The sequence below is a fragment of the Xenopus laevis genome, chromosome 1S, assembly GCF_017654675.1.
Source record: "Xenopus laevis strain J_2021 chromosome 1S, Xenopus_laevis_v10.1, whole genome shotgun sequence".
Classification (NCBI taxonomy): domain Eukaryota; kingdom Metazoa; phylum Chordata; class Amphibia; order Anura; family Pipidae; genus Xenopus; species Xenopus laevis.
The window spans coordinates 9,601,672-9,625,107 of record NC_054372.1 but is presented as its reverse complement, the minus strand read 5'-3'; the positions used below and the strand labels follow the sequence as shown (position 1 = coordinate 9,625,107).

General features: G+C 39.3%; 1 protein-coding gene across 1 annotated transcript; it reads right to left on the bottom strand.

Moving 5' to 3' along the window:
- Positions 1-4,148: 4,148 nt before the first annotated feature.
- Positions 4,149-22,889, bottom strand: cd8a.S (CD8a molecule S homeolog). Its single transcript, XM_018242995.2, has 6 exons — positions 22,767-22,889; positions 21,114-21,470; positions 15,895-15,996; positions 9,443-9,559; positions 7,182-7,215; positions 4,149-4,802 (listed from the first exon to the last, which is right to left on the bottom strand). Exons 1-6 carry the CDS (start codon positions 22,825-22,827, stop codon positions 4,751-4,753), a joined length of 723 nt encoding a protein of 240 aa, XP_018098484.2. The 5' UTR covers positions 22,828-22,889; the 3' UTR covers positions 4,149-4,750.
- Between the last annotated feature and the right edge of the window lie 547 nt (positions 22,890-23,436).

The following is a 23,436-nucleotide window of genomic DNA, read 5'->3' as shown; positions in this document are numbered from 1 at the left end:
TGCAAATGTGCTTAGAATAGCCTCTTCATCAATATTGCATTCACTTATTTTAAAGGTTTATTTATCATTTTAAGGGGTTGCTCACTTTTGCATTCACTTTAAGTAAGAGTGCTATTCTGCAACAATTTGCAATTGGTTTTAATTTGTGTGTTTTGACATACAGTGTGTTTATATATTTTATATCTGGAACGGTCTATTTCCTAAGACGGACAAATGGCTAGTGTCAGAGGGTTGATAGTTGTCACCCCCGCTCTCTATGACGCCATAACGCTATAGGGCCCAAGGCAGGATGGACTATAAGGGCTAATGGTCAACTGTGGACAATGGTCACTCATATAACTTATACTGGGCCAAACAAATAAATGATCTCCACTATGTTACTTAGAAGAGTGTCAGCATAGTGTCAGCATGTCTCTTATGCCCTTTTGCAGAAGTGTTGCTCAATAGTTGTCTGTACCACAATGGTTATGTTTAGCCAACAGACGTCTACGAGGCTGTGGACAGTTGGAACCAGAAAAATCTTATGTTGCAAAACTGCACATCTTACAGGAATGTATAAATATATATGTCAGTAAGTCTCCTCTCCAGACCATGTATGGTATTTCCATGTAACCCTTGTCATTACTGTAAATGCCTTCTGAAAGTTATATAACGCTTGGACCAAGAGGTGGGTCTTTGGTGAGTCCTTGGGTGACATTCTGTGAGTTACTCCAACAGCTTATCATATTCCGTATGAATAAATTGCCTGACTATTACTAAAGGTTTTCCTTTACTGAGTTTTGTCTTACACGAGGTCAAAATGGTACTACTAAAATTACCATCAAGTGAAACCTCAATTTTAAGTTTTCTCTCATTTTACATTGTTGTTTTGTGGGCCCACCTATATATTATACATAATACATTTCCCTAATTTTCCTGGATTTTACACCATTTTTTTTTTCTGGACGTAAAATTGGAGGTTCTACTGTATTTAGCTTTTTATTCCGCAGCTCTCCAGTTTGCAATTTCAGCAATCTGCTTACTACCGTCCAAATCACCCTAGCAACCATGCATTCATTTGTATAAGTACTGGAATGTAAATAGGAGAGGGCCTGAAAATACGGATCAGTAATGAAAAGTAGCAATAACAATACATTTGTAGCCTGTGGCACTGGGTCCTGTGTTGTCATATAATCTAATGTGGATTTTATAGTTTTTGTATTGTTTAATACAAACTTTCTCCAACTCTGCAGAACCAGTGGCTGCAGCAACATAATCCTCCAAATAAAATCCCAGTTTATCTGTTTAAATCTGGCTCCATGATCTTTGTCCCTGCAGCTGGAGTTGGAAACCGTAAAGGGGATGTAAAGGCAAAAATAAAATCCAATACAAATCTCTACACAGTCGCCGACTGCTCTACAGGGAAACAAACAAAGCTGCTTGAGTTCTGCATGGCTGGGAAGTAAGGCGGGGGCTCCCCCTGCTGTTCATAAGTATGATTGTTTCCCTGCAGAGCAGTTAGGGACCGTCTGACAATTCCTATCCACAGCAGTAAATGAAGGGAGAATTTCACTGTATACAGTCAGGTTTCTTATAAAAACTGTACACATTTTTTTATTAAAGTATATTGGAGATAGGTTTCTTTTTCACTAAAGAAAGTAAAAATAGTTTTATATGTTTGCCTTAACATGCCTTTTAACTTAAAGGTGAACCACCCTTTAACTACCAGTAGTTGCTACAGTTCACATCCTGCTGTCATATATACTAATGGCACATCACAAAGCCTTATGTAACTGTTAACCCCATCATACTGTTTAACCTGACCACATCTTCATTTTTCCAACCACAAATGTAAAGTTTAACTCCCTCGACCTCATAATCTATAACCCCCCCATACTGTATATTTAAATAGACACAGACAAGCTGTGCTGCTAAAGTGATGCCTTTCTTCTCAAGTCGATCGTTGACCTCTTTTATTCGGAGTTTTCACAGGCTCCTTCCCCTGTCATGTTCCAACTGCCGGGTGCAGAAACAGCTGCAGATGATCTCAATATTGTTTGATAACCTTAGAGTCTGTGTTTATAGAACAAATCAGATTGAGCTGAAATAGCTGTAAGGGACATTGGAACAGGACTTGTATGCAGAGCCCAATCCTGACTCATGTTCATTATACTAACGTGTTTGTGCAAGAGCTCGTCTACATATAAGTGTTATTTTTGCAGTGGGTCCCTGGTATGTTTAGGTGGAGAAACCCCAAATCAGGGAGTCTTGCCCAATAAGAACCTGGTTTCTTGTTATGGGGTCTCTTTTTGAGCTTGGAATATGCAAAGTACAACTTTTTTTTTAATACCAACCTTATTTAGCATTTTGTTCAGCAGCTCTCCGGTTTGCAATTTTATCATTCTGGTTGCTACGGTCTCAGTTACCCCAGCAACCATGCATTGATATTAATAAGAGACTGGAATATGAATAGGAGAGGCCTGAATAGAAAGATGAATAATAAGTAGCAATAACAATACATTTGTAGCCTTAAAGAACATTTGTTTTTTTTTTAGATGCCCATTTAAAAGCTGGAAAGAGTCAGAAGAAGAAGGCACAAAAAACGATACAAAAGTAAAAATGAAGTAGACATTTTATAACACACTAAAAGTTAACTTGCAGGTGAAGCAGCTCTTTAAATAGTTGAGATCAGGTCATTGGGGTCACATTTAAAGGAGGAGTTAACCTTCCAAACGCTTTTTTTCAGTTCATTTGTTTTCAGATTGTTCATCATAAACAAAGACTTTTTTTCAATTGCTTTCTATATTTAATTTTTATTAATGTTTTCCCAAAATGTGAATGACCCTGTCTTCAGTGTCTCAGTCTTGCAGCTCAGTGATCCAAGAGCATCTCTCCCCAGTATCTCTGGAGTATTCGCAACTACTGTATCAATTCTAACAGCTGCCTTAAGGGCAGAGAGACGCTGCGATTTGGCAAATTAGTCGTCCAGCGACAAATCTCCTCTTCTTCTGGGCGACTAATCTCCCTGAAATGTCTCGCCTGCCTGCTAGAATGTGAATCGTCGGCCGGATGGCACCGGGAGCACTTCGTTTTCTGAAGTCGCCCGAAGTTTCCACGTGAAAACGAATTGTTCCGAGTGCCTTCTGTCGGCGATTTACATTCTAGCCAGCGGGGATTCAATTCAGTTAGATTAGTCTACCCAAAGAAGAGGAGATTTGTCGATAGGCGACTAATCTCCCCTAATCGCAGCGTGTGTTTCTGCCCTTAAAGGGGAACTCCACACAAACATAACTTGAGCTTTTTGAAAAGTAAACCTAATTTCAAGCAACTTTGCAATATACATCACTTAAAAAATATGCAGACTTTTCATGATTTTTAATGGTTTGGAACAGTTCCCTAACCCCACCCCCTGCTCTCCTGCTGATCTGTCTGACTACTTTGCTTATCTGTCTGACTACTTTGCTGAGCTGACTGACTACTGTTACTTTGTATCAACACAATTCCCTGCACATGTGATTTCAATAAGGAGCAGAACATCCCAGTGCAATGCATTGTGGGTTATGTAGTTCCTGCATGCTGTCTGTAAGCTGTGGAGAAGTTGTAACAATTTGTAACATCAGTGTTTAGTCCCTCCTTCCCTGCCAGGATTTCAAATGATGCAGAAAGAGAAGAAATGTTAAACATCTTGATTTCAGCATAGAAAATGGCATTTATTCAGACTTTTTGAAGAAACTGATGACTGTGATGAGTATATTAGGGGTTTCTGTGTTATGTGGCCTCTTTATCAAATTTTGGTTTGGAAGCTGGAGATCCCCTTTAAGGGATACATGTACTATTAATATGAATGAATTTTGTTACAACAGCGCCACCTGCTGGTCAGTTTCCCACCAGTCTGACCACCAAGTAGTCAAGGAAGTTGTCAGGAGAGAGAAAGAGGCTGCTCTGATGTTCTTCTGCTTAGGAAAGATTTGAGAAAGGTTTCTAATTTTATTCCTAAGCAGAAGAACATCAGAGCAGCCTCTTTCTTTCTCCTGACAACTTCCTTGACTACTTGGTGGTCAGACTGGTGGGAAAATGACCAGCAGGTGGCGCTGTTGTAACAAAATTCATTCATATTAACAGTACATGTATCCCTTAATATCTTGGAATTAAAAAATCAATAAATAATGAATGTACATTGCATAAGTGCTTAGAATAGCCCCTCATCCATTTGACAGTAACTTATTTTTAAGGTTTTCTTATTCTTTAAGAAGCCTTAGAAAGCTGCCTGCTTTTGTGGGGGGCGGGGCAATTTTCATTAAAACAGTTCAAAAGGCAACTTTTAAAGGCACATCTCTTGTATTTTGCGAGGTGCATCATGCATTGGCAGATACTTGTTCCTGACCCTTTATGTCCCCTTTGAAACAGGAGGAAAGCAATTGAAGCAATAACAACAGGGGAGCATCTCAACACATTTCCTTAGCTATGTACAGTATATAATATGTATAGGATATGCAATACAGTGCTCTGATAGTCCATATACAGTTGCATGTAACCTTCACAGAAATACCTTGCTATTTGTTGGAACAAGTGTCTCTTATTTTTATTCCAGCACTTTGAGCTGTGATTTGAGGAAGAGGAGAGAAAGCATAAAAGTGACGCTGCCCTTACATTGGCTCATGTATCTCATTGAGCATTGGCTGAGCCCAATAGCAAAGCCGGGACACACAGAGGCTGCTTTATGATTGGCCCAAAGATCACACTCAGCAGTAAGTTGGTTCCTTGGAGAGAATTACTGGTATCGTGCAACTGGCTTTGGCTTGCAGTTCTTCTCAGCCAACGGCCTGGAAACATACAAAGAGAAGTCCGACTAAACAATAAGCAAGTTTCAGACAGATAAAGATAATTTCTTCATTTTAGATCTGTTTTTCAAATATGCATTCTGTTGGCAATTATGACATTATACGACATTTGTGTCCAAGTTCTGATGAGACTAAACCTAAAGTCTGTGGTCAGGCCTGGATTTGTGGAGAGGTCACCAAATTTGGGTCTAGGGCAGCAGGATTTTAGGGGGGGCATGCCGTCCAACCATATCTACATGAGTTCAGGAACACTGGGAATGCACAAGAATAACAAACGTTTTTAAAAATTTCCTGTACGCCAATCCCCAGTGCTCCAGACCTAGGGTTGCCACCTGGCCGGTATTTTTTACGGGCCGCTACAAATGTTGCATGATTGCAATGTTAAGTTTAGGAAAAAAACATGAAAACATAGGAAGGCTGGTATTTTTTTCTAGAGAAGGTGGCAACCCTATCCAGACCCCATGAAGTCAAGTTTGCGGATGTGCACAAATAAAGGGGATGGGGACAATGAACGGCAGCAGGCCTAGAGGCACTCAATAGTGACGTGTGGGCCGGCCTGATATCCGCGGGACCCGCAGGTTAGGCCGACTTTGCACTCTTCTTCGCGGGTGGTGTGCGGGTTGAGCTCTTCTCCTCTCCCAGCCCGCCACCGTCAAGTGCCAGCTTCTGACTTCCGTGTTCGTCTTTTATAGACGCTGCATCTGCTCACCCCACCCCTTTTGTGACATCATCGGCAGGGCGGGTCGGTGCGGGTCTATAAAAGCAACCCGGAAGTCGGATGCGGGTGGACGCGGGCCAAGGTAGGGTGGGTGTGTGTCGGGAAAATCCACAGTAGCACCCACGATCAGCGGTGTAACTACAGAGGAAGCAGACCCTGCGGCTGTAGGGGGGCCAGGAGGTATAGGGGACCCCACGAGGCCCAAATAATGAGTGATTTCAACATATATTGGTAAAACATGACAATCTCTAGATATGTTAGGGGCCCTAAAGTTAATTTGCTGTCGGGCCCAGTAACATTTAATTACTCCACTGCCCTGAGCTGGGCCAGGTGCCCTAGGCAACCTGGCCGGATGTGGCGCCAGCTGGAATCGCGCTTGTGCTGTGTGCTCATACGTGAATCCTTGCGGAGCGTGTGCGAACGACACGACGCACACGCGACAACACAATATGACTTGGAAAGAGACCGGACTTGGGGTACTCGGCAGAGAAGAAATGTGCCTGATGCCCCCCAGCTTTGCGCCCTAGGCACCTGCCTACTCTGCCCACCCCTAGTTCCGTGGGCCACTGCCCACAATGTAAATCTGGCCCTGCCTGTGGTGGGAAAATGAGGTTGTCTGAGTCTAATGAGTAACATGCAAAGTGGTATGGAGTTGAAGATGGTTAACTAGTCTGATGCTTGTTAACCACTTGCCATTAGTTATTGTCTGGTTTCGATTCTGAGACCACATTGGGCCATTGCCTGACCTTCCCGGTTTTCATACCCTGTCTATGATCTACAGTACGTCTGTCTATATCTGTATAGAGTAATTGGTGACTTACCCATAGCACTGCCAGGGTCGGAAGCAACATGGATTTTATGGGGCTTGCTTTCTGATCTATTTACATTTTAACACTCCTTCATAAAAGAGAACTAAACCCTAAAAATTAATGTGGCTAAAAATGGCATGTTTTCTATAGTGAACTTACTGCTAAAGGCTAAAGTTTGAGCTTGTCAATAGCAGCAATGATCCAGGACTTCAAACTTGTCACAGGGGGTCACCATCTTGGAAAGTGTCTGTGACACTCACATGCTCAGTGGGCTCTGATTGGCTGTTGAGAAGCTAAGCTTAGGGCTCGTCACTAATTATCCAGCAGAAAATGAGCTTCCCTGGCTGTAATATAAGCTGATGCTACAGGTTTGCTGATTATTCAATTCTGATGCTAATTGCACTGGTTTCTGTGCTGCCATGTAGTAATTATCTGTATTAATTACTAATCAGCCTTATATTGTGACATTTCTATTCTATGTGTACTGTATATTGTGAGTGGCTCCCTAAGCTCAGTAAGTGACAGCAGCACAGAGCATGTGCAGTGAATCAGCAGAAAAGAAGATGGGGAGCTACTGGGGCATCTTTGGAGACACAGATCTTTACTGCTAAAGGGCTGTGGTTGCCTTGGGCTGGTACAGAAGCACAAAACATCATGTACAACATTTCTACCTACTTCTTTAGTTAGGCTTCAGTTCTCTTTTAAAACTTGGTACTTAAGCAGAGAATGCACAAAGCTTCTGCTGAGAACATGGAAGAGCCTCATGATTGAACCAGTGAATGTGTGTGAGTTCATGTCATACAGAACAATGGGAATGAATATTTGGCTACTTACACATGCTTGCACCTGCAGCGTCTTGGCCTTCCTCCTGAAACACATAGGAACCACATTTAGTGCAGACAAATGATCATGATAATTTTCAGAAAAGGAGGGGCATAAAAGTGAGATGATGCAGTTTGGTGTAATATTTTAAAATTATTTGAGTTATTTCGCTTTTTATTCAGCAGTTCTCCAGTTTGCAATTTCAGCAATCTGGTTGCTAGGGTACAAATTCTCCTAGCAACCCATGCATTGATTTAAATAAGAGACTGGAATATGAATAGGAGAGGCCTGAATAGAAAGACGAGTAATAAAAAGCAGCAATAACAATATTATTTGTAGCTTTACAGAGCATTTGTTTTTAGATGGGGTCAGTGACCAACATTTGAAAGCTGCAAAGAGTCAAATAAAAAAAAGCAAATAGGGATGGGCGAATTTTTTTGCCTTGTTTCGCAGCGGAAATGACGCCCATAGACTTGTATGTCGTAGTGTGTCAAAAAAAAAAAGACAAGACAATTTTTTTGCCACTCATAGACTTTGATGGGCATCGGCGACAGTTGGCGAAACGAAACGGGTCAAATTCGCCCATCCCTAAAGGCAAATAATTAATAAAATATAAAAAATAAATGAAGTGTTTTTTGGGCTACTTCGACCATCGAATGGGCTACTTCGACCTTCAACTACGACTTCGAATCGAAGGATTCGAACTAAAAATCGTTCGACCATTCGATAGTCGAAGTACTGTCTCTTTAAAAAAAACTTTGACCCCCTAGTTCGCCATCTAAAAGCTACCGAACCCAATGTTAGCCTATGGTGAAGGTCCCCATAGGCTTTCCTAAGTTTTTTTGATCGAAGGATATTCCTTCGATCGTTGGATTAAAATCCTTCGAATCGAACGATTCGAAGGATTTAATCGTTCGATCGAAGGAATAATCCTTCGATCGTACGATCTGCGCTAAATACTTCGATATTCGAAGTCGAAGGATTTTAATTCCCAGTCGAATATCGAGGGTTAATTAACCCTCGATATTCGACCCTTGGTGAATCGGCCCCTAATTGTTTTTATTTCATAGTCTGATGTTGATGAAGAAGAACGGTGAGAATTTCTGTATTTGCAGTCAAGTCCAGCCAGATCAGAAGTGGTAACCTACAGTGCAGAGGTCACCCAATACTTATATTTAGCTGAAATGCCCCAGTCTGAATATTTTCTCATGTCATTTATGGCTGACAATATATATATATATATATATATATATATATATATATATATATATATATATATATATATATATATATATATATATATATATACTGTATATATATATATATATATACTGTATATATATATATATATATATATATATATATATATATATATATATATATATATATATATATATATATAAACTGATTTTGAAATAATTGAAGTCCAGAAATGATTGGGATGATCATAGATATTCTCTTAGAAATTATTTGCAATTTCATTGAGTTGGTTTCCAGGCCGTAACCAATCAGTTACTTGAGGGAGGGTCACATGGGACATAACTGTTGCTTTTGAATCTGAGCTGAATGCTGAGGATCAATTGCAAAAAATTGGAAAAAGAGGGACAAGTATAAGTACCTTATATGCAGTGATTTCAAAGTGATAAATACTTCAAAATTCGACCCTCGAATTGAAATACTTCGACTTTGAATATCGAAGTCGAAGTATTTTTCACCGAATTTGGCCATCGAACGATCGAAGTAAAATCATCATCGATCAAACAATTAAATCGTTCGAATCAAATGATTTGGCGAAGTATTGAAGTCGAAGTTTTTTTTAAAGAGACAGTACTTCGATTATCGAATGGTAGAATATTCGAGTGATTTTTACTTCAAATCGAAGTCAAAGTAAATTCGGAGTCGTAGTATCCTATTCGATGGTCGAAGCATCCAAAAAATGACTTCGAATTTCGAATTTTTTTACTTCGAAAATTCCCTTGATAAATTTACCCCTTAAATGTGTAACCTTACAGAGCATTTGTTCTTTAGATGGGGGTCAGTGCCTTTTTGAAAGCTGGATAGAGTCAGAAGAAAAAGGCAAATAAAAATAAATAAATAAATAATGAAGACCAATTGAAAAGTTGCTTAGAATTGTCCATTTTATAACATACTAAAAGTTAACTTAAAGGTAAACCGTCCCTTTAAATACTGGTTTATAGATGAGCATTTAGTGGTCAGATTGTAAGTATTCCAGAAAGCCAATGAATACAGTAGAATGGCATTTAGTCACTTACTTTTGCAGAGCAAGATGGAGGTCGTCAGTAGGGCGATTAGCAGAAGAGAACACAGTCCCCCCAGAGAGGCCAAGATGTTCATATTACATTGGATCCCCAAATCATTGGACGCAGGTTCTGCACCAGGAAAAAGAGGGACAAGTATAAGTACCTTATATGCAGTGATGGGCGAATAAATTCAGCAGCCATGGATTCACAGCCTATTTCCGAGTTTCTCATCCGCGAATAAATTCGTGAAACTGCGGCAAAAATTATTCAGACGCCCATTGACCTTCGTGCATTTGGACAAAATAGTAATGCGTATAAGAAATGGTCGCTCACGTCAGAATTGACGGCCATTGACTTCAATGCGTTTTGCTGGGTTTTTTTTTTTGCCGTTTTGTGAATTTTCCATCAAAGTGAAACAGGTTTGCCCATCACTGCTTACGGTATATGCAATAACATAGGTATTAAGCGCCCTCTTAACACACATTTCGACTTTAATCCAATATATGTTATTTATTTCTATTTTAATCGATCCTGATATCTATAGGTCTTATTCTAACCTGAATAGATCTATGCAGAAGATTGTATTCATTCTCTCATGTAGAAAAGGAGCATAAACTCTATTTGGACTGCCAGAAATAAAGAAATAAATAAAAAATGCGAGAGAGAGAGAGAGAGAGAGATTTTCCCGGCTCCCTTAGGCTCACAGGGTAATACAACACCTTGTTTCTTTGTGAAGTGATGGATTCTGGGACTTGAAGTCCCTTTCTCCTTCCTCAGTGATTGCTGCACAGATTCTCTGGAATTCAGAGGGACTTCAGGTGCCAGAATCCATTCCATCACTGTCCGTCTCAGGCTTCCTTAACCATAGTCAAGATGTTTTCTGCAATTCAGGCTATAGGCAAGGAACAGGGTACAAGTAGGGGATCCGTTATCTGGGAACTCGTTATCCAGAAAGCTCTAAATTACAGAAAGGCCGTCTCCCATTGACTCCATTATATTCAAATAATCCCAATTTTTTTCTGTGTAATAATAAAACAGTAGCTTGTACTTGATCCCAACTAAGATATAATTAATCCTTATTGGAAGCAAAACCAGCCTATTGGGTTTATTTCACGTTTACATGATTTTCTAGTAGACTTAAGGTAAAAAGACTTAACGGAAAGATCCATTATCCGGAAAACCCCAGGTCCCAAGCATTCTGGATAACAGGTCCCATACCTGTACCATGCAGAGGGGAGTTTTGACATGGAGGTTCCCATAGTGGTGTAATGTAGAAAGAGCAAAGCTTTGGCTTCGCACATGTAATGCACACGAGGAAATCCCAACCGACTGCACTGGGAGGAGGTTTCGTACAATGAGCGGCGGCGTTATCTCTAACACTCAGAACTAGAATTTGGAAATGAGTAAGCAGTTGCACTTTGCAAGACTTAAAGGAGAAGGAAACCCCCAGGGCGCTAAACCCCTCCCCCCCTCCCCTGTGCTGCCCCCCCTCCCTCCTCCCCCCTGGCCTACCTGTCCCCCTGGGCAAATGCCCCTAACTTTTTACTCACCCCTCTGCGCAGGTCCTGTCCACGGAGTACGCAGTCGCCATCTTCTCCCACGCGCGTCTTCTTCCTGCTCTGATCGGCGTTTTCTGGCGCATGCGCAGTAGGAACAGGTACCGGTACGGCTCTACTGCGCATGCGCCGAATGTCACGAAGTGAAATCGGAAAACTTCGTGACATTCGGCGCATGCGCAGTAGAGCCGTACCGGTACCTGTTCCTACTGCGCATGCGCCAGAAAACGCCGATCAGAGCAGGAAGAAGACGCGCGTGGGAGAAGATGGCGACTGCGTACTCCGTGGACAGGACCTGCGCAGAGGGGTGAGTAAAAAGTTAGGGGCATTTGCCCAGGGGGACAGGTAGGCCAGGGGGGAGGAGGGAGGGGGGGCAGCACAGGGGAGGGGGGAGGGGTTTAGCGCCCTGGGGGTTTCCTTCTCCTTTAAGGGTTCAATACAAATTCAGTAACTGAAGAAGAGTTTTAACTACCAACATAAATAGCTTTTTAACCCTCTTTCCTACATTTGTTCCTCGTCAAAGATCTGGGGCCCACCGGGTTTTTTCCTGGAGTCCCGTCAGCCCAGTCCCACCCTGTTCCCAGTGCAAGCTTGCTTTGTCACTACTGTATGGCTGATGTACAGGCAGGAATGAAATCAAGTATGAGATGCTTTGAGCAATATGTCTTCAAAATAAACTACAAGGAACTCAAGAAAGACTGGGCATCTCACCAAAACACCGACGTATGAGATAGACGTAGCGATTCAGCCACTCAATTAACTGCTCTTAACGAGGCTGACATAGGAAATCTGACATATTAGCCAGACCTAAAAATATAGAATACTTTCTGGAAAAAATGTCGGTTGGAGCACAGTTGAAACAATGCTGCTTAGAAGTATTTATTAAAAGGTAACGACATCCTTTACACAGTGCACAAAAAGCCTTACACATTTCATGCCATACAGGGGCCCTTTGTGAAACAGACGACTAGAGCTAAACACATCACCTTTAAAATATATGTAAATATCTCATTGCCATATTATATCAAGGTTACCAATTTATTGGATTATATGGATGTCCTTAACACCAAAACAATGTCTTGACCAATATGTGCCCAACCTTCCAGACAGGTCAGCAATATAAAGGCCCCCATATATGGGCAGATAAAAGCTGCCGACAGACTGAGTCAGCATCTTATTAGCCCGTGTGTGGGGCCATCCGATGGGCTTCCCTGATTGATATCTGGCCTTCTCGATCGGGCCAGGTTAAAAAATCCCGTAGGATGGCGGCTGCATCTATGCTTTTATGTGGTCCCAAGATCCGACCACCCATACCGGATTCATTATGATCCCACGATTGGATCAGCCCAATATCGCCCACTTCAATCGCCATCGCCAAACGAGCAGATCTCTAAGTCTATGACCACCTTTAAGGTTAACAGGTTTCTAGTCTGACGCTGAATATATATATATATATATATATATAGTTCCTCCTGCTGCACTTACTCCAATCATATTTGTTTAAACACCAAGGAAGAGCAGTAAAATATGTTCTAATATTCTGTGATGCCAATAAACTTTACACCATGTCGGGCTGAGTGAGAAGGAATCATGCAGCGCCTAAGGCACACAGTGCGGCGTGAAATATAAATATAATATAAATATAGAATCAAGAGAGATGTGAGATAAAAGATATCACACCCAGCATGAAAGCACCGGGCAGCACACTTCATTTCCTTTGTGGTTTAACCTTCTCCGTTCCAACACAAGTCACTTATTTTGTTGACTCTTAAAATACAGAAAAGACATTATTTCTAACTTTCATGGGATGCCTTTCTGCTCAACAATTTTGCTTTAAGATATTTAATTTGCATTATGCCCTTTTAAGTAATCCTGGGCGACTGTCGGCTGCTTCTGCATGTGGGTCAGTTATCCAGAATGCTCGGGACCTGCCATTTTTCGGATAACGTATTTGTCCAAAATTTGGATCACCATAACTTTAGGCTACTAAGAGCATTTAGGGGGTTATTTATCAAGCTCCAAATTTATCTTAGTATTTCTAAGATAAAAATCCAAGCAAACCTTAAACCTTATTTATCATTCAAAAAAATAGATTTGAGCAAACTGCGGACCTTTGCCCGAAAAGTCTGAGGTTTTCAGACTTTTCAGCAAAAAAGTTTTTCACCCAAAATCCCTGAAATCATCGGATATTGTTACTCACAGCAGCGCAGACACTGGGACCTTCCCCTTTGACTAATACAGGACCCTGAGAGCTTTGAGATGCCGGGTTTTCAGATTCGAAGTTTTCACACCGTCTTTAATTAATCCCGAAAAATTTGATTTTTTTTTTTTTAAGGTCCAAAATTCGCATTCAAAGTTTTTATACCATTGTTCTTTAATAAATCCCGAAAAATTCAGATTTTTTTTTTAAGGTCTGAAAAATCTGAATTTTTTGGATTTCGGGTATTCAGAGCTTAATAAATGACCCTCTTAAACATAAAATAAACCCAATAACATTGTTTTGCCACCAATATGGATTGATGCAGCTTAGCTATAGTGCAGTTATGGGATCCGTTATACAGAAACCCATTATCTAGGAAGTTCCATATTACAGGAAAGCCATCTCCCCTAGACATCATTTTAATCAAGCTAAATTTTTAAGGTTTGTTTCCTTTTTCTGTGTACCGTATATACTCGAGTATAAACCGTCCCGAGTATAAGCCGAGGTACCTAATTTTACTTCCAAAAACCGGGAAAGCTTATTGACTCGAGTATAAGCCTAGGGTGAGAAATGCAGCAGCTTCTGTTAAGTTTCGATCAAAAAATTGAGGGTTTCTGCTCCCATTGGAGGTGCCGGCGTCTCGTTTTTGGATGCCGGCGACCATTCTTGGATGCCGGTGAATATTCTTGGAGACTATTCTTGGACGCCGGCGACTATTCTTAGACGCCGGCGACCGTTTTTGCACTTGACCCAAGTATAAGCCGAGGTAGAGTTTTTCAGCATATTTTGGGGGCTGAAAAACTCGGCTTATACTCGAGTATATACAGTAATAATAAAACAGTACCTTGTACTTGATCCTTGTACTTTTTTTATTTCCAGTGCAGGTATGGGATCTGTTATCCAGAATGCTAAGGATTTGTGGAAATCCCCAGGTTCTAAGCACTCTGGATAACAGGTCCCATACATGTACAAACTGCAACACTGTGCAAACACTGTGCATGGAGGCTGAGTTATTCATTTTCAAATTTGAGTTTTATTTAAAAAATTTGAATCGTATGAGTTTTCCCTTATAGGCTAAAACAACAATTCGGCAGGTTTTAGATGGCGATGGGTAAAATTTTTAAAGAGATAGTAGATGATAAATTTCGAGTTTCGAATCGAATTTGAACTATTCCCTAATCAAAGTACACAAAAAATAGCTAAAAATTCGAATTTTCTTAATTCAAATTTTCACTTTGACCTTTGATAAATCTGCGCCCTACCAATAAATCTTATAGTCATACTGATCAAGGGGGTGATTTATCAATGTTCAAATTTTCAAATTTCAAATTTTTTGCATAAAAACACTATTTTGCTTTATATTTTCAAAAACTCGGATATCTGGTATTTTTTAAGCAAAAAAAAAACCTCAAATGTAAAAAAAAAAGTCACCTAAAACCTGGCGACTTCATGTAGGAGTCTATGGGAGTTGTCCTAGGCAAAATTCAATTTAAAAAAGTTTTTTAAGCCTATAAAAACATTTGATTTTTTTTTCGCAATTGTATTCGATCTAATTTTTTTACATTCAGATTTTTTCATATATAAGAAAACGTTCGAGTTTTTTTATATTGCGAATTTATTCAAAGTAGAAAAAAACTCACAAATTCGATTTTTTGATAAGTAAGCCCACAAGTCTTGCTAAATGGATTGGATATTTAATTAGTTATGACGTACGATAAGTAAGCAGTGATCCCGTTAAACAGATACATTTAGCAAGCCTTCATTAAAATAATTTCTATAAGACTGGGAATATGTCCAAGCCACATTGTTATTAACTCCCTCTATTATTAAAGGTATGGGACCTTTTATCCAGAATTCTCGAGACCTGGGGGCCGATTCACTAAGGGTCGAATATCGAGGGTTAATTAACCCTCGATATTCGACTAGGAATTAAAATCCTTCGATTTCGACTATCGAAGTCGAAGGATTTAGCACAGATAGTTTGATCGAACGATCGAAGGATAATTCCTTCGATCGAACGATAAAATCCTTCGAATCGAACGATTCGAAGGATTTTAACCCAACGATCGAAGGAATATCCTTCGATCAGAAAAAGTTAGCCAAGACTTCGGTAGCTTTTAGATGCCGAACTAGGGGGTCGAAGTTTTTTTTAAAGAGACAGTACTTCGACTATCGAATGGTCGAATAGTCGAACGATTTTTTACTTTGAATCCTTCGATTCGAAGTCATAGTCGTAGTCGAAGGTCGAAGTAGCCCAAAAAAACTTCGAAATTCGAAGTTTTTTTACTTCGAATCCTTCACTCGAAGTTAGTGAATCGGCCCCCTGGTGTTTTCCGGATAATCGATGATTCCCTAATTTGGATCTTCATACCTATAGGGGCCGATTCACTAACTTCGAGTGAAGGATTCGAAGGTAAAAAACTTCGAATTTCGAAGTTTTTTTTGGGCTACTTCGACCATCGAATGGGCTACTTCGACCTTCGACTACGACTTCAAATCGAAGGATTCGAAGTAAAAATCGTTCGACTATATTTGACCCATCGTTCGACTATATTCGACCCATAGTGAATCGGCCCCTAAGTACAAGGGAATCATTATTCAAAATTTGGATTATTTGGATAAAATGGAGTCTATGGGAGACGGCTATTCCGTAATTGGAATATTGGAGTATTAAGTAGAACAATACAGACAAGAAGACTTTTACTTACCTGGTTTGGACTCATTACAGCCACACGGATCTTTCTTTTCCGGGTTGAGCATTTTGGTGGTGGTCGTAGGTGGCTTTGTGGTCGTTGGCTTTGGAGTTGTATCTTAAAGAAAGAATAGAGAACATAAGGATCATTTCAGTTGCATTTTTAGGATAAATACATTGTCCTTGATTCAGCTTATATTCAGGACTTTATTAAATGCATTCAGTCCATTTTATAATTCCCTCTCCTCCCAGACCTCCCAGAACCTACTTGGAGTCAATAGGTGGACTTTGAAAAATCAAAGTTTTATCTGGGAAAAACTTTGAATCAAATTCGATCAAATGCGCTATTCCTTCAATTCGAACGATTAGAATTTGCACAAATACGGACCTATTCGATCAAAAACAGACCTATTTGCCCCAAAAAAAAACCTTCGACTTAATTTCGGTTGGTCTTTTTGAGTTCGAATTTCAAAGTTTTTTCAATTCGAAATTCGACCCTTGATAAATATGCCCCCAAGTATAGGGGCTTCTAGTTTTTTAAAATGATCATTAGATGAACATACAGCCCTATGTAGTTATACAACTAGGCTCTGTGGTTGTCTGAGTTCAATCCCAAATCTTACCCCAGGTTGGACATTCTATCCTAAGAAAGCAAATATAAATTCTCCCCTGATCTTTCCCTTTCTGACTTTTGTCCTGAGCCCCAGGGTTGCCAGGTCTAATTTTCAAAACCAGCCCAAAGTAGCCAAGAGACAATTCAAAAGGAGCCCAAAAATAGCACAATATGTGCAGTGAAAAAAAGTCTAAAAATTAAATGAATATACAGTATGTGAAAATACTCTTTTTCAAATGTTCACTGTTTTGCAAATTTTTGCGGTACAGATTCAACCATCACCAGGGGTGTAACTACAGAGGGGGGCTCAGGAAGTATAAGGCCTAATACATATACGTCAATAAATATTGGCAGGCGACACTACTATTTGCCTTTAAATAAGAGCAACAGTCTTCCAACATTTCTTTTACATTTGGCCCTTTAAAAACGATCACAAACCCGATTCACAAGTCCTGCGTGACTATTAAATAATTCCAGAAAATACCAAATTTTTTATCCGTGCGCTGGTGAAAGCAGCAATGTTTAAAAATACTTTTAAATAAAATAAGTGAATTCTATAAGAAGGGAGAAAATTAAGAGGGTTATTTCTTTTTGTTAAAAATCTCAAATTTTTACGAGATTTATTAAAACCTGATCTTGCAAAAAGCCTGAATCTGAAAATCCGCCATCTCGGACCTGCCGGGGATGTGTATAAGTCACTGACAGATGTCCTGATCCTATTTAGAATTACTGTGGTCTGCGCTGGAATTAGCCCGATCATTATGGGCAAAACCCTGAATAATTCAGGCTTTTTGGGGAAAAAGCCCCCCAAAAATGTAGAGATTCTGGAAAAAAACACGAATTTTTTTTACAATTCAGGGTTTTATCCGAATCGATGACATCAAGCTTTTTTAATAATATATAAGATAGAATCAGGTATAGGAGTTTGGTCATGTTTTTTTTTTTTTTAAATAATGAGATTCATTCAGATTTTAGTAAATATATACCCCATATAGTAGGTGCAGATCCATAAAGGATTAGCTCTACTCGCCGTGGTGACTACTGAAGAGCGAAAGAAAATATATGCACATTCATTAACAAATTACAGTTAAAATAATTTGTACATGTAATTTAATCATTTATATTCTCTGCACTGCTGGTTCTTAAAGAACTGTTGCGAAAATGAACTATAAGCTTCATTACACTGAAAAAAGACACTTTCCAAATACAATCAATTCAAAATTCTACATTGTTTCTGAAATAATCAAGTTTATCTTCACTATTCCTCTCTCAGCATCTGTTTCTCTTCATTCTGTCTTCATGCAGCAGTTGGGTGTCAGATATTCATTGACAGTTAGATCCAATATATCTTATAGGGGGGCTCCTTTTGCCTAGAAGATGTATTAGAGCTCACTCTATTAAAATCACCAGACATCATGTCTCTCTACATGCAGAATTTGTGCAAAAGGCAGTTATTTTGTTACATTTTGTTTGTACTGGAATCAGTTATTTGAGTGAGCTCTAATTCATCTGCTAGGAAAGGAGCCCCCCTATAAGATATATTGGATCTAACTGTAAATGAATATCTGACACCCAACTGCTGCATGTAGAGAGACGTGATGTCTGATGATTTTAATAGACTGAGCTCTAATACATCTTCTAGGCAAACTAAGCCCCCCTATAAGATATATTGGATCTAACTCTCAATGAATATCTGACAACCAATTCCTGCATGTATTTATTTTTAATAATAAATAAGATAGAATCAGGTATAGGAGTTTGGTCATGTTTTTTTTTTAAATAATGAGATTCATTCAGATTTTAGTAAATATATACCCCATATAGTAGGCGCAGGCCCATAAAGGATTAGCTCTACTCGCCGTGGTGACTACCGAAGAGCAAAAGAAAATATATGCACATTCATTAACAAATTACAGTTGTTAAAATAATTTGTACATGTAATTTAATCATTTATATTCTCTGCACTGCTGGTTCTTAAAGAACTATCGCGAAAATGTACTATATGCTTCATTACACTGAAAAAAGACACTTTCCAAATACAATCAATTCAAAATTCTACATTGTTTCTGAAATAATCTGTTGATTTTAATAGAGTGAGCTCTAATACATCTTCTAGGCAAAAGGAGCCCCCCTATAAGATATATTGGATCTAACTGTCAGTGAATATCTGACACCCAACTGCTGCATGAAGAGAGAATGAAGAGAAACAGATGTTGAGAGAGGAATAGTGAAGATAAACTTGATTATTTCAGAAACAGTAAATAAACTTTCTAAATACAATCAATTAAATATTCTGCATCATTTCTGAAATAATGAAGTTTATATTCACATCTGTTTCTCTTCATTCTCTCTTCATGCAGCAGTTGGGTGTCAGATATTCACTGACAGTTAGATCCAATATATCTTATAGGGGGGCTCATTTTGCCTAGGAGATGTATTAGAGGTCACTCTATTAAAATCAACAGACATCATGTCTCTCTACATGCAGGAGTTGGTTGTCAGATATTCATTGACAGTTAGATCCAATATATCTTATAGGGAGGCTCGTTTCCTAGCAGATGTATTAGAGCTCACTCAAATAACTGATTCCAGTACAAACAAAATCGAACAAAATAACTGCCTTTTGCACAAATTCTGCATGTAGAGAGACATGATGTCTGGTGATTTTAAAAGAGTGAGCTCTAATACATCTTCTAGGCAAAAGGAGCCCCCCTATAACGGATGCTGCGAGAGGAATAGTGAACATAAACTTGATTATTTCAGAAACAGTACAGAATATTTAATTGATTGAAAGTTTCTTATTGGAGTATGCATGAAGCTTATAATAAATTTTCATTTTCGCGTTTGTTCCCCTTTAATCCCATAGCAGAAGCAAACGGATTAACAGACCTGGAGGAGAACTGACATCGGCTACTTTTGTTTTGAGAGGCAGAAAACAGACACAATTGCTATTACATTTACAAATAATTTTACCGGTAATGAATTAAATTGCCTTTTCTTTCACTACGCAAAAGAATTTTGGGTGGAGATCCCCTTGAATTGCCATAAAAAAAAAAAAAGGTTTCGGTGCCCAAATATCTAATTGTTAAGAGACAAATTATGAATACGCCTTCTTAGATGTGAACTTGAAGTATAAATAAGTACAAACAAATCTGTGCAAAAATCAGGTCAGTTTTCATATTTAGCATTTTATTTTTACAAATCAGAAAAAATCTAATTGATAGAAATAGTTTTTTTTTGCAAAATGTAATGTTTGCCCCAGTTACCGCAGCAAAAAAGAATTACGTTTTACGGTTAATGTAAATATGTCCCTTGTACTACTTAATATGTTTCTCACGAGCAGCCCGATGATGTTTATGGTCCCAGGGGTAATACCCTTTCTTCTGTACCCTAAAACTTTCACCTATAGATGTGCTGTACTTACTAAGCGTGCAGATCCCCATAATCTGGGGTATGGTACAGCTATGGGATCCATTATCTGGAAAACCGTTATCCAGAAATTACAGTAACGCCATGTCCCATAGACTCCATTATAATCAAATAACTCAACTTTTTTAAAAATTATTTCCTTTTACTCTATAATAATAAAATACAGGTAAGGGGCCTGTTATTCAGAATGCATAGGACCCGGGGTTTTCCAGATAACGGATCTTTCCGTAATTTGGATCTTCATACTTTGGGGGACAGATTTATCAAGGGTCGAATTTCGAAGTGGAAAATACTTCGGAATTCGACCATCGAATAGAATCCTCCGACATTTGAATTCGAAGTCAGAGGATTTTATTCATCGTAAGATGGTATTCCGATCGTATTCCGATTGTACTTTGAATTGTACAATTCAAACGATTTTATCGTATGATCGTACGATTTTCCTTCGATACCCAAAAACTTAGAAAATTGCTCTGGCAGGTCCCCATAGGCTAACATAGCCCTTCGGCAGGTTTAAGTTGGCGAAGTTTTTTTAAAGAGACAGTACTTATATTCAAAGTCGTAGTATCCTATTCGATGGTCGAAGTACCCAAAAAATTACTTCGAAATTCGAACTTTTTTAACTTCGAAAATTCACTCGAGCTTAGTAAATCTGCCCCTAAGTCTACTATAAAATCATGTAAACATTAAATAAACCCAATAGGCTGGTTTTGCTTCCAATAAGGATTAATTATATCTTAGTTGGGATCAAGTACAAGCTACTGTTTTATTATTACACAGAAAAAGGAAAAAAATTTTTTAAAATTTGGATTATTTGATTACAATGGAGTCTATGGGAGACAACCTTTCCGTAACTCAGAGCTTTCTGGATAATGGGTTTCCGGATAACGGATCCCATACCTGTACAGTAGTATCATGTGCTTGATCCTAGCTAATATATAATCCATCCTTAATGGAGGCAAAATAATCCTATTGGGTTCATTTAATATTTAGATGATGTTTATGTAGACATAAGGTATGAAGATCCAAATTATGGAAAGATCCCTGATCTGGAAACCCCCTGACCCCAAGCATTCTGGATAACGGGTCCCATACCTGTACATTTGCAGAGACGCGATCACAAACCAATAGCTCTATAGTCCCATCACTGACACCGCATTAAATATATAGAAAAGAGGAGATGTGAACTGTACCAGCAGGGTAGAAGAGCTGTAACCCAGCACTGATGGAAAGGATGGAGTTCACGTTAATCATACAGTAATAGGTTCCTTCATCCTTCTCCTGGAATGGGTTTATTTCCAGGGTGAATGCAAACGACCCTTTCCTCGCTTTAAAGTGCTTAAAGGTGTTTTCATCGCTGAGTTTCTGTTTGGACGCTGAGCTGAGATACAAAATAGACTCAGGAGTTTTTGTGTCTTTCTGTTGGCGGAACCAGAACACGGCATTGTCCAGGGACTCACTCGGTCCGGGCTTGCAGTCCAGCTTTAGTGTCTCTGGCTTTCCCTTCGTCAGAGAACCGGAGATTTTTGAGAGCCCCAGCTGGTTTGTACCTAAAACAGAGGCACAGATTATGGAAAAGAAATGTTTAAAATTTAAAATAAAACAAACAAGGAAGCTTCTTGTGGTTATAGATTCTATATATACAGAAACCTTTCTCCTAATGTACTGTATTTAATGCTACTTTCTCCCATCACCCCTCTCATGGGTACAATCATTTTAAAAGGAGCACAAATGTTATTCATTTAGTAGAAATGACCCACCCTGTGCTTTGTATCCCCTCTAGTTTATCGCCTGCTAATTCCTTTTAAACCACAGATTGACCGGGTGCTCAGCCTCCAGTATCCCAGTTGTAACCACATTCCTCTCAAGCACAGACCAGGCCTATGGGAGTCTATGATTAAGGGAGTCATTCCCGAAACGCGTCAGGCCTGGTTGTCTAACAGCCTGTTGCAATAAGTTACTGCTTTTTTAAACTGGAGTGCCGCCTGGTCTGTGCTTGAGAGGAATGTTGTTCATTTATTAGCACATATAAAGAATATCGGAGGTAAGTATCTGAGGAACATAGAGATATATCTAGTTATGGAGAGATGTAGCGATGCGTGGCTATGGAAAAAGAGGTGCAAAGAAGAGACGCTATGGAGAAAGAGAGACAAGACATTCAGTACAAAACTATGGAAAAAGAGGGGAAAGTGTCAAATCTCTCAGCAGAGAACCATAGTTATGGAGAAAGAAGGGAAGAGATAGATTGCTTTGGAGAATTAGAAACAAGGATACAAAGCTGTGGAAATAGAGAGGGAGAGATGCCATAATATAGAGAAAAAGCGGCAGAGAGCCATAGCGATGTATAAAGAAGGGCAGAGACATATTGCTTTGGAGAATTAAGGACAGAGCTACAATGCTATGGATAATGAGGGGCAGAGATACACAGATATAAAGAAAGAGGGGCAGAGAGCCATAACTATGGAGAAAAGGAGGCAGAAATATGTAGCTATGTAGAAAGAGGGGCAGAGAATCAGAGGTATGGATAAAAAGCTGCAGAGAACCATAGGTATAGAGACAAATACATAAATATCATTAGATAAAAGGGACAGAGATACAAAGCTATGGAGAGTGAAGCTCAGAGATACAAAGCTATGGAGAATGAGGGGCAGAGAGAAATAAACAAGTGATAAATAGCTCAGGAGAGTGAAGTTTAGAGATACAAAGTTATGGAGAAAGCAGGGGAGAGACATATTGTTTTGGAGAGGATGGGGCAGAAGTTGATTGCTATGGAGAAAGAAGAACATAGATACACCTCCGTGAGGCTGGCCTAATTGGTGATCTGAGTTTAGCAAGAGATCACTTACCTGTGATCCAGTTACAGAGAAATAGGGCAGTGAGGAAGAGTTCCATTGTGTAACACAACATTAGGCTCTAACCCAACAGCAGTGCAGGTGCAGAAGGTGTCGGTGGCTTCTGGAGGGGGCCGAGGGTCTGTGAAGTTTGGGGAGGAAGTGACATCACTCATTTATTTGGAGTTAATTATAAGCATGCCGCTCAGGACCTACATTTTAACAGGTTCCTAAAATAGCAGTGGTATAGCTTGGGTATAGGTGTCAAATCCTATATTTAACTGATTTAAGTGACGGCCGTTTGAGTACACCTCATGAGCTAACCATTGTGCAACACAAACCAGCTGCTACACATTTTATATTTTGAGAAAAAATGTAGATTGTAAATAAAAGTAGAAAGTTTATTTTAAATTAAAGGGATCCTGTCATCGGAAAACATGTTTTTTTCAAAATAATTAATAGTGCTACTCCAGCAGAATTTTGCACTGAAATCCATTTCTCAAAAGAGCAAACAGATTTTTTTATATTTAATTTTGAAATCTGACATGGGGCTAGACATTTTGTCAATTTCCCAGCTGCCCCTGGTCATGTGACTTGTGCCTGCACTTTAGGAGAGAAATGCTTTCTGGCAGGCTGCTGTTTTTCCTTCTCAATGTAACTGAATGTGTCTCAGTGGGACATGGGT

What these genes read in the sequence shown, in the direction of transcription:
- cd8a.S (XM_018242995.2), bottom strand. Translation starts at nt 22,827, where the DNA reads ATGTTGTGTTACACAATGGAACTCTTCCTCACTGCCCTATTTCTCTGT. An exon ending in CTGTAATGAGTCCAAACCAG is followed by an intron (nt 9,560 to 15,894) that starts GTAAGTAAAAGT and finishes TTCCTGGTGCAG; the next exon opens with AACCTGCGTCCAATGATTTG. An exon ending in CTCCATCTTGCTCTGCAAAA is followed by an intron (nt 7,216 to 9,442) that starts GTAAGTGACTAA and finishes TATGTGTTTCAG; the next exon opens with GAGGAAGGCCAAGACGCTGC.